General features: G+C 39.2%; 1 protein-coding gene across 1 annotated transcript; it reads left to right on the plus strand.

Annotated features, from left to right (window-relative positions):
- Positions 1 to 1,292: 1,292 nt before the first annotated feature.
- nr2f1a (nuclear receptor subfamily 2, group F, member 1a) lies at positions 1,293 to 9,880 on the plus strand. Its single transcript, XM_067982835.1, has 4 exons — positions 1,293 to 1,516; positions 1,980 to 2,491; positions 3,226 to 3,753; positions 5,429 to 9,880. Exons 2-4 carry the CDS (start codon positions 2,038 to 2,040, stop codon positions 5,701 to 5,703), a joined length of 1,257 nt encoding a protein of 418 aa, XP_067838936.1. The 5' UTR covers positions 1,293 to 1,516; positions 1,980 to 2,037; the 3' UTR covers positions 5,704 to 9,880.
- Positions 9,881 to 11,255: the final 1,375 nt, after the last annotated feature.

Below are 11,255 nucleotides of genomic sequence, written 5' to 3' on the forward strand. Positions count from 1 at the left end.
TTATTAAAATTAAACTAGTTGATCAAATTTGTGTGCGTACGTGTACGTTGAATTATGCAAAAGGCCGCTGGCGTTTCTTATTTTAAGATGTATAAACGCTTATAAAGGTTGGACAAGCTGAGCTTACGCTTTATTTTTGCACAAACTAAATATTAAAAGGAAGGAATGAGTGCAATACGTGTATTAATCATATAGATAGTACACTGGTTGCCACTTAGAATCTATTTGGTTTTATTAGAGATACGTTTTTTGTCATGGCTAATTTGTAGAAAATAGGTGATAAAATTGCATCGTGAAGTTTCAAACGTTGCTCCAACTTTATAACTGTGGAGCAGCGCAACGTAGAAACGAATAATAATCTGCGTTGTTTGAATCGGAGTTTTCATTTGTTCCTCTAATATAATGATTAATTCTGAAATTTCAGGGTTAATAACATTTGGATTAAAAGTTTAAAATACTTATTTTAAAATTCAATAAATTATTCGCATTAAACAAATCCCTCAATAAAAGCCCATCTGGTGGGTTATCCAGCTGGGTATGTGTATTATATTTGATAATTGTCTACTGTACGCTAGATGGCAGCCGGATACAGCTGTTCTGAGATTTAATTTACGTCAAATACAAGGCACGTTAACAGCCTCTGCACTTTCTGCTGGACTTATCCTACAGTTACAAGCACAGCTCCCCAGCCTACAACACAATGGCAACTTTCCCTCTTCTGCAAATCACAATTGAAATCTCACCGGCATTGTAGCGAAGCATCAAAGCATAATTCAAAACAGAATAAAAATGAAATATAAAAAACAGTCGCTCACCGAATTAATATTGCAACAGCTAAAAAAAATGTATTTTTTTCTCTTTGACACAAAAGGGATGAGGAGCCCGGTTTATTTATTTATTTTTAAACAATGGTCCATTAAAATACGAAAAGAAAGTTTGATTGTCAACTAACTTTTTTTCATAATTTGAAATTTCGAGGCTGCTCGCAGCATTGTTTTATTACAAGCACAGGGTCCTCGTGTTGCTTTTTTGTGGTGACCACAGGCGACCCATACTAATAAGGTCTCAAAGTAAATACCAGCGCAGGAGATCTAATGTAAATTTTGCTTGTCAGAGCGTCGTAGGTAATAAATAAGACGGCTAACCAATAGTGTGCAGGAGGCTGGCTAACCTTAGCCTCCCCAGCCCCAATTCAGGGCTATGACCAGTCGCCTTTGATTATCAGTTGCCAACAGCCCCTCTCTTGGCTCCTTGACATGAGCTCCATATAAGGCAGCGATCTCCATAGAAACGTGTCAGTTTCAATAGTAGTGTCAAAGTTCACTATATACAGACATTCGCGCAGATCCCCCTTTCGGAAAAATTGCTCCGCTAGTCTTCCCGTTTAAACGCATTCATTTTGTCTCCCCCTTGCATATTCTATTAGTTGTTTTTTCTTTCCTCTCTATCTCTCTCCACTCCGCATGAGAGGTGAAAATAGGGCGCTTTAACGTCGACCGTCCTTTTTTTTGTCCTGGTGAGTTTTTTTTCTCTGACAATTCAGGTCTTCTATTTTCTGTTCCTCTCCGGAGAAGAAGGGATTTAACACTCGCCATACTTTACTTCGGTTCGCGTGGTTATTTTTTTTTCTCTGTGCGTGTGTGTGTGTGTTCCTTCGAATTGAGATCGCCTCTGTTCTTTTTTCCCCAACTCCTATAATCTTTAACCCCTCGTTCCCTCCTATATTGGTTTCCTGAATGGCTGACTGCGTGTTGCCCTGGATCTGGCCTCCCGACACTTGCGTACCCTGATCGGGATCTTCTTTTTTTATTTTTTTTGGTCCCCATTTGTTTCGGTTACTGTTGATCAACACTCATTCATTCACTGTTCCTTGTGTGTGTGTGTCTGTGTGTTGCTTTGATCGCAGTTTTATTTCTTTCTCTCTCTCTTTCCTTTTTCATTTTCTGTTACCACCATCCAACTCTGCTCCCTACCAACAGGACAAAAAAAAAATTCCGTGCGATCAACTTGTTTTCCCGCACTTTTTGGGCCCGAGATATGGCAATGGTAGTTAGTACTTGGCGAGATCATCAGGACGACGTGGCCGGAGCTCAGGGCGGCCAGTCTGCACAAGCGCAGCCGGGCCAGCAGCAGCAACTGCAGCAGGCGGCTTCGGGTGCTCCCCACACCCCGCAGACCCCGGGCCAGCTCGGGCCGCCCTCCACCCCGCTCGGAGGCAGCAGTCAGAGCGGCCAGCCAGGCGGCGAGAAGCAGCAACCCAGCCAGCAGCAGCAGCATATCGAGTGTGTGGTGTGTGGGGATAAATCCAGCGGCAAGCACTACGGCCAGTTCACATGCGAGGGCTGCAAAAGTTTCTTCAAGAGAAGTGTTCGGAGAAACTTAACGTACACATGTCGTGCCAACCGGAATTGTCCTATAGACCAACACCACCGCAATCAGTGTCAGTACTGTCGCCTGAAGAAATGCCTCAAAGTTGGGATGAGGCGGGAAGGTGAATATTTTTAATTAAGCATCGCTGTAAATATGAGATCTGTGCTTCAAATCTCTCACTGCGCGATTTTGGTTCAATCTGACCAAATGCGTTGGCTGCAAAGTCATTCTAAAGTTGACGAGGCTAACCAGTTAATTGTAAAACATGATTGCTTGTTTTTTTTTAAAAAAGAAAGACGTTACTTGCCAATGCATATTCTTTAAAATACATATTTTTTTAAAATTAGCTTAAGCTAAAAACCCGAACTCGCAGCTTCAAAGTTGAGAGAGTTTAACAATTACAAGCATGGCTGCATATTTTTTGTGGATTCAAATGGTTAATACATCGGCCTTTTCCCCCCCTGTAATTGTAAGTTAATCGTTTGCATTCATGCATTAGATGTTTGGAGAATTTTCCAATTGTAACCGTGGGTGGGTGTTGCAGTTTGGGGGAGCTTTTGCAATCCAGCAATTCTTTCTGCAATGTTATGTGTTTGGGATTTTTTAACAGACATAATGTGGAGTGCTCTGACGGGTAAAGCTATGTTTAGTATTTACACTTTTATATGCCTAATTTCTATAACGTTGCATATTGTATTTTTACATGGAGAAATTGCACTGATTATTATTGTTTGTGAACTTTTTAAAAATAATCTTAAATAGTAATAAAAATAACGCGCCTCTGAAGCTTCGGGGAGGGGGTTGTCCTGCGCTCTGTGGATGTACATTTCCTCTCCTTTTTTCTTTTTCTGTCAGCGGTTCAGCGAGGCAGAATGCCTCCAACTCAACCAAACCCAGGCCAGTACGCGTTGACGAATGGGGACCCTTTGAACGGCCATTGCTATCTGTCTGGATACATCTCCTTACTACTGCGGGCCGAGCCTTACCCAACCTCTCGGTATGGGAGTCAATGTATGCAGCCCAACAACATCATGGGTATCGAGAACATTTGCGAGCTGGCTGCACGATTGCTTTTCAGCGCAGTGGAATGGGCCAGGAATATCCCTTTTTTCCCTGATCTGCAGATCACAGATCAGGTGGCTCTGCTAAGGCTGACTTGGAGTGAGTTGTTTGTGCTCAATGCTGCCCAGTGCTCGATGCCGTTGCATGTGGCACCTCTGCTGGCTGCTGCTGGGCTCCATGCCTCGCCGATGTCTGCAGACAGGGTCGTTGCCTTCATGGATCACATAAGGATCTTCCAGGAGCAAGTCGAGAAACTGAAAGCCCTCCACGTCGACTCGGCAGAATACAGCTGTCTCAAAGCTATTGTGCTATTCACATCAGGTGAGTAGTTCAGGGTGGGGGGGGGGGGGGGAACAGAAAGTTCAGTAAAATGGATCTAAATCAATAATGTTGCTCACTCTGCGGTAGCAGTACAGGATAAAGCAGATATAAATGATTTGGGTGGGTAATTCTTATTTATGTATAGGATGGTATTAGTCAAGTGCTATAACAATGATTTATTTTAACCAGGAGGGTTTTATTAAATAGCATAATCTGATGTAAATCAATTGGAAATTGATCAGTAAATATTACAAATTAATCATCTTTTCAACAGCCCCCAAATCTTGATAAATTATTACTTCACCGAAGGAACTGTTAGTAAATAGAACAATCAAAGTAAGAGGGAGACAAAAAAACGTAAACTATTGGTAATGAGATTATTACAGAAAGATAGAAATTATATAGGTCTGTTCAAACGCTTCACATCCGCAACCAACCCCCCCCCCCCCCCTCCTCCTCCTCCTCCTCCAGTTTTGACCAAACTTGTTTTGATTGTTAGCCAGAGGGGAATTCATGGGAAGCCTTTCTCAAAGCTGTCCAAGTCTCCCAAAGCAAAGAGCGTTTGGGTGATCGAGAGGGTGTTTTTTTGCCATTTTTTTCTGGCTGGCCTGTTTGTGAGGGCCGCTTGAAGTTACTGAAGCTTACAGGAGGCTTGTTGTGGTTTTACCTTAGGTTTCCGGATAGTATTTTCAACCTCTAAATCTGGATACTTTCCAAGTGCTGGGTCTTGACCCAAACTTCCTATTTTACTTTATTAATTCATACGCTAAATTACGGCTTCCAAGCAAATAAATGAAAGTGTTCACAAATCGTCCACGAGCGTTTCCTGAAAGAAAGCGCAACAATCTGGCCCTTTTTGTTTTACAAAGCGCTTCAAACTCAGTAGTGTACGGCAAATGTGCATGCACATATAAAAAAAGATCTTTTTCATTCAGTAAATGTTATTTTGAAGTAAATTTGAGCAGAACATTAGCCTCCAGTAACTGGATTAATGTTGTCTTCATTAAAATGTATTTCTACATTTATTGGAAAATGTTACCGACAATATAACCACAATGTTTACATAGTTATATTACCAAACTGTTAGTACAAAGGAGAGATTTCTCAGCATATTATGATAGCCCTGCTTTTGTGAATGGTGTATGCATGGGCTGCATGTCTTCTTGTTTATCACTTATGCTTTTTAAAAAATTCGGTACACGATTACACCGTATAGTATATAGAGCTAAGGAAAAGGCTGCATTGCCGTAGAATGCAAGGGAAATGTGTGTTACACATGCTGCAAAGGAATAGGAACAATAACACGTACTAGTATCTATCACACAATGTTCCCAGACACTGGTGTCTCTGGCTCGGTTCTCTGCGGGAAATGGCGTACATCTGTACTTATTATTTAAGAGTGTCTTTGTTACCTATAATTAAAAGCTTATGCTGGATATTTTTTTTTGCCATCAGCCGTAATATTTGCAACATAAATAAGGAAAGAGACGTGTTATCAGATAGCTTGTCCGCCTCCATCATGCAGAGTAGTGTGTGAGTGTGTATACGTATCTCTATATGTGTGTGAGAGAGAAAGAGAGTGTGTGGATTGATATCAAAACAATAAACGAGGATTAAAATAAAACAAAAGATCGACTGATAGCGGCACTAATTCTGTTTTTCTTCGGCTGTCAAGATGCCTGTGGCCTGTCGGATGCTGCCCATATAGAAAGCCTGCAGGAGAAATCTCAGTGTGCTCTGGAGGAATATGTAAGGAGCCAGTACCCGAACCAGCCGAGCCGCTTTGGCAAGCTCTTACTGCGACTGCCTTCTCTTCGCACCGTCTCCTCCTCGGTCATCGAACAGCTCTTCTTCGTCCGTTTGGTAGGTAAAACCCCAATTGAAACCCTCATCAGAGATATGTTACTGTCGGGGAGCAGCTTCAACTGGCCTTATATGTCCATCCAGTGATGAGAGAAGGACACCCCTCCCTAAACAAAACAAAAAAAACACAAGCATTTTAGGCGAGCCTCCCTCTCTATTCAAGGACTTGAAAGTTCCTATAGGATGATATCTGTGAAAATAAAAGGACCTTCCAAGAGGCCAAGCTGTTGACTGTGGGATTTATTCTGTGAAAAGGAACTGAACTGCATCATATGTAGAACCACACTTACCACAAGCATCGCTTATCATTTTGTAAAATATTAGTCTTTATTTTCCTTTTTTTGTAAAATTAAAAAAAACATCGTATGCGCATTTAAAAAAAACAGAATCAGAAATTAGGGGGAAAATAACATTTTCCAAATAATTATAAAATTGTCCTGTGTCTATGTATCTATATCTGTTTTGTATTTTTTTTCTGGTTCCAAACCAGGTTTCCTGTGATTCTATACTAATAATTTTTTGATATAACCTTTTGCTTCTTATAATGAGTGCGATTTATGTCGTCAAAGCTATGTTCTCCAAGAATTAAAATTGAAATCAGAATTTTAAAAAAATAAAAGAATTTAGCACAACATTTAAAAAAGAGACTTTTTGTCGCTTTAAGCGTACCAACTAGCCTACAGTATTGGCGAAACTGACGTTTTAAAAAGTGATCAGATTGTAAGAGAGCACTGCTAAATGTTAATAAAGAAAATGTGTTTTTAGAACTATCACACAGTGGACCCTCTAAAGAACACTTGTATTCTGTGTCTATTCCCATTGCCTTTGTAGAAATAAGAGTTTTGGTCTTGAGTGTCCAAGACACTTTTTTTCTTTGATTTTTTTTCAAAAACAAAAGTCTCCATGAACTCTGGAATTAGGTTGATTGAAGTTCTTGATTTGTATTCAGGACTGACCTTGATTAAAGTTTTGTTTTGTTACGATAACAAGTCCCCACCCCCCAACCCCCAATTGTCTCTGACTTTCCACGTGGAAACAAAATTGTTTTTCCCCTGTTTGTTCCCCATCCCCCTCCAAAACTCACCTCCTCTCCCCAGTTTTTAACCCTGTAACAAAACTTTCCTATCACTACTGCCAAGCCTGTTTACCTGTAGACTTTTTTAAAAAAGGAACACAACGTCTAGAAAAAGTACAAGCGTTGTACTCTTGCAAACATGCTGTACTGTGGCGTTGTTCTGTGGGTATGATGGAATATTCTTGTAAAAAATGGTTGTTATGTTGGAACAGTTACAAAAAGTGATATAAAAGAGATCTATCGCAGCTGTGTCTGTGTTATCTGTTCGCTGGTGGTGTCGTTCTCTGCTCGGTGATCGACAGTATAGATTTTAGGGGTCTCCCATCCCACAGATTTATGGAAATTAATCGGCGGGGCCTTAATAATCATATATATGTATAAATTCCTCACCATGTTCTAAATAATACCATTAAAGTTATGTGCTCGTTGTGTTTGCATAAAAATATTCGGAAGAAGATTTGAAAGAGCCCATCGCTTCCAGACAGTGGCATTTTGGAGATGTAAAGACTGCTGTGCCTTGCCTAGAGAAGGTTGTTGTAGATTTCAGTTGCTGCTTTCATTAATGTTTTATAATCCGGGTCAAAGCTCTAGCACACACTGTCATGGGAGAGCTTTCTTTAACAACTCTGCATCGAAATTAAACCTAACAGGCAGCCCAGAGTAAAGCAGCACGAGGCACATTGTGAATCCGGAGAGTGGCTGGAAGTGTATGTGTGTATGTTGGTGAGAGTGAAAGTATATTGTGCATGTGTATAAGTGTGTGTGTGTGAAAGAGAGAAGTGTCTGTTTATATATATGTGTGTGTGTGTGTGTGTTTTAATTTTCCTCTCTGTGCTCTCAAGCTTTCTCTTTGCATTTAACGAGATCCTGCTATCTGGCCGCTTGGGGTTTTTAACATTCTAGTCGCAAAGCTGCAGGATACACAAGGCGATGGCTATAGACACTATTAGATGGAATAATTAACGTGTAAATAGATTGTCTATGTATGTTCTAATACACATGTATATATGCACCACAACAGCAGTATGCAATAACAATACATACACATGCCTACACACCCAAGTAAGATGAAGAACCAGCAAAAAAGAACTGAGACATTGCTGTGCACATCCTGGCTGCACTTAACATTATGGATATTTCAGGGTATTTTTTTATTCTGATCAGTGCTATTTTAGTGGGTTTGACTACAACTTATTGTCTGTTGTTATGAGCGTTGCCCCTAGGCCCCTCTTTCCTTCAACCCCGACTTTTACATTACCCTTTTACCGCCGCCCATCGACATCAAAGCCCTAATAGATAATGATTTTTCATCGTTTCACCGTTAAATCCAATTAAAATACTGTTTAAACTTGTTAGGATAGAGTATGACAGGGGCGTCCTGTGGTATTTCATAACATGTCAGGAACTGTGGAGAATAGTAGTTGTGTTCCAAAATACATTTTTTTTCCTATTTTGAAGCACTGTTTCAAATTACCTGTTTGAATTCACTTACATAGACAAATCTATTCTATTCCACGGCTCTGTTGGTGAGACCTAAGACCTGATTCCAGCATAATATGTGGCGACCCTATGTCTTTAATACCGCGCGATTCCATTTTATAGAAATTAATAGCCTTGATGTTGTCTGTGATATTAAACACGCAGCTCTGACACTATGTAAATACTGCACTCCACTTTTTGCTAAAGACATATTGTACATTGAGGACAGATCGTTTCATAACTGACGGAGCTTTTTTTTTACGACCACCTGCTTTAAACCTGCATTTTGTGGGGCTGACGCTATTAAACCTGAACCCAGTCCGTTCTAGACTCTCTACTGATAATTATCTTTTTTTTGTTTTTTTTAAATTTCCATTTCCTTTTTAAGAAATACAACTGAGCAGTCATCTCAGAAGGTTGTCCAAGGAATATATTTAATTGGAATATTCAAATATTATCAATTCTTTCAAAAACGAAAGTACAGATCACTGTTACAAAATATTAATGTTTAACCTGGAACTGGATGTTGATTTCAACTTTAGATGCCTGAAATTGACACTTCTGAATTGCATTTGGCTCTCTGCATAGTGTTTCAGTCGAAGTAAAACACTGATTGTATTGGGGATGACGAGCATATTTATTATTAAAGGTTGTCCTTTTCTTCCTGGAGAAATGCAGCCCAGTCCAGTATTTTAATAATATGTGAAGCCAGGCTCATTTAAATCAGATTTAAAGCAAACAAATATGGCGGCCTTTAAAGGGCTTTAGATACATTTGAGAAAAATGTGTTTTCGTGCCCACTTTCAGTCCTTTCTTGTGAAACAGAAAAGTCAAAGCCTCTTAGAGACATATCTATAGCTTCATTTCTGTCCTCATAATTCATTAAACAAATCTGGAAACTTTGTAGTGTGTGGTCAAGTATTAATGATCTGAAAGGTGGATTATACTTTCGTTTCCTAGAGGCTGTCTTCTAGTTATTTATATTTGTATTATTTAATAGTTGTACCCTGTGTACCACAATGAGTTTTATATCAAAATTGTGAAATTTTAGTGTAACAAATTACGTTTCCACACACTACTGTCTACACATTTAAATGCTGCTTTCTGTTCCTTCTCCATTTCAAATAAATTCCACTGCAAATGATTTTATTTCTATTTTAGTTATATTATTCTTTTGTTTTCTTCCCCAATAAATTCTTCTGTAGTTAAAAAAAATAGGATATTCAAATTATATTACTGAAAAGTGTCTAATACGCTGTGACGGTGTGACTTTTACCCATTGACTTTACAGCAGGGTTAATATGAGAGGGTGGATTGGTGTTACGCCTCAGGAACAAACTCCGAATAAAAATAGGCCCACAGTTAAGAAAAAACGGTTGTTCTATATCAGAATATTTGGAGGTTTCTCAAATTAAAATGATCCAAAAGGTCAAGAATGCGCAAGAAGGAAGTTTTGGAACAGTAAGGTATCCCGAGCTTTACATTTCAGCAACAGAAACTGAAACGCTGACCTTTTTTTGGGTTGGTGGTGGTGGTGGTGGGGGGGTATATTGCTGACAATGCATAAATTAATCTAAAAATGAATATGAGAATATGAACAATTAAACGCAGGAAAAGTGTATGTGTTTAACTATGATGTTAGTGTACTTTTAATAAAACATGAAACCAGCTGTATATTGTTCTTGTAATAAATCATGTGCAGTTTGCAAATATGTTTTATTCTTTCATGAAACTTCTAATTTTAAAAAGAGCTGTTGGATACAACATTTTATTTGTTTTCTTTTTTCCCCCCTTTGCCCTGAATTATCAAAACGCATTCTTCAATCTCTTCATCCCACTTGCCTGAATTTTCTTTTAAGCCCGCCGTCTGGTCTTTCACCCTGTTTCTATCTGATTTGTCTTTAACATCGTGCCTGGATTCTACTTTCTCAAACACGCTATCTTTCCTTTCCTCAAAAGCAAAATCCTGCGGATGCTTTCCTCTCGTTTTTCCGAATTGTCATTGAACACACTGCCCTGTCTCTTTCTCTTGTTTTGCTTGATTCGCCCTTAAGCATTGCTGGCTGGTCTCGGTCCCTGCTTTGCCTGAATTCTCTCTTGGTCTCCCCTACTCCTTTAATACCCGAATTCTCCTCGGACACTTACTCGTTTCTTTTTTATTTATTTGATTGTCCCTTAACTAGACGGTTTTTATCTATTTTTTCTGGATTTTTACTTTTAAACACGCTGCCGAGTCTATTCTTCCTCCTTTTTTGCCTGACTTCAGTATCTCAAAAGGGTTGTCCAGTCTTTTTTTTGGTGGATTTTAGCTGCTGTAACCACAACGTTTGTTTAAAAAATCAAAAAGGGACTCCCTTAGGGATCTAACTATGCAAAGGCTAAGCACTGTCTGCCCGTCGTTTGAAACATTTCTTTTAAATAACTGTGTTTATTACAGTTCCAGTTGAGTGAAGTGAATTTATTTTCATTCCACCTGTCCATCTTCACCGCTTAACTCTGTCACTTTTTTTGCACAGTTTGAGCACGTTTTTAAAAAAACAAATTAAAAAGATATTTGATCGGCCTGATTTTAAGCTGCAGAGCGAATCCGTTAGTGTTATATTCAATATGGTTTTGGAGAAAGCGAGGGCTTGAGATTAATCCTGAAAAGTAGTTTGTTTTAAAAACAATCTACTTAAACGAACGCCTCCCACCCCCACCGTGTTTGTCTAAAAAGGTGATTTTATTTTACAAGCAGATGTCATTTATCAAAAATAGGAAAAGTATGTTTACCTTCTAATACATTCCCATTTAACTTCTCGCATTTCCAAACCTTAAGTATTTTCACAAAACAAATCTATTAATCTCCATACGTGCACTAAAGTTAGGGCCTGTTCAGGTTTTGCACTGATGAGCTGGTGACCATTGTAATTGACTGACGTTTGGATTTAATGGCAAAAATGTGGGTGAAGGAGTGGAAACTAATAAAACTCTTTTTTTTAAATAGCGATTGCTCTGGGTACATGGCGTCTCCGTGTCTTTCACTTAGAGAGCCAAGAGTTTTATTCCTAAATGAGTTAAAGACCCATTTACCGATGTCGTGTTC

This window comes from Heptranchias perlo, chromosome 4 (assembly GCF_035084215.1).
Source record: "Heptranchias perlo isolate sHepPer1 chromosome 4, sHepPer1.hap1, whole genome shotgun sequence".
Classification (NCBI taxonomy): Eukaryota; Metazoa; Chordata; class Chondrichthyes; order Hexanchiformes; family Hexanchidae; genus Heptranchias; species Heptranchias perlo.

Coding starts and splice junctions, on each gene's coding strand:
- nr2f1a (XM_067982835.1), top strand. CDS start 2,038: ATGGCAATGGTAGTTAGTACTTGGCGAGATCATCAGGACGACGTGGCC. Junction 2,492..3,225: donor AGTTGGGATGAGGCGGGAAG/GTGAATATTTTT, acceptor TTTTTCTGTCAG/CGGTTCAGCGAGGCAGAATG. Junction 3,754..5,428: donor TATTGTGCTATTCACATCAG/GTGAGTAGTTCA, acceptor TCGGCTGTCAAG/ATGCCTGTGGCCTGTCGGAT.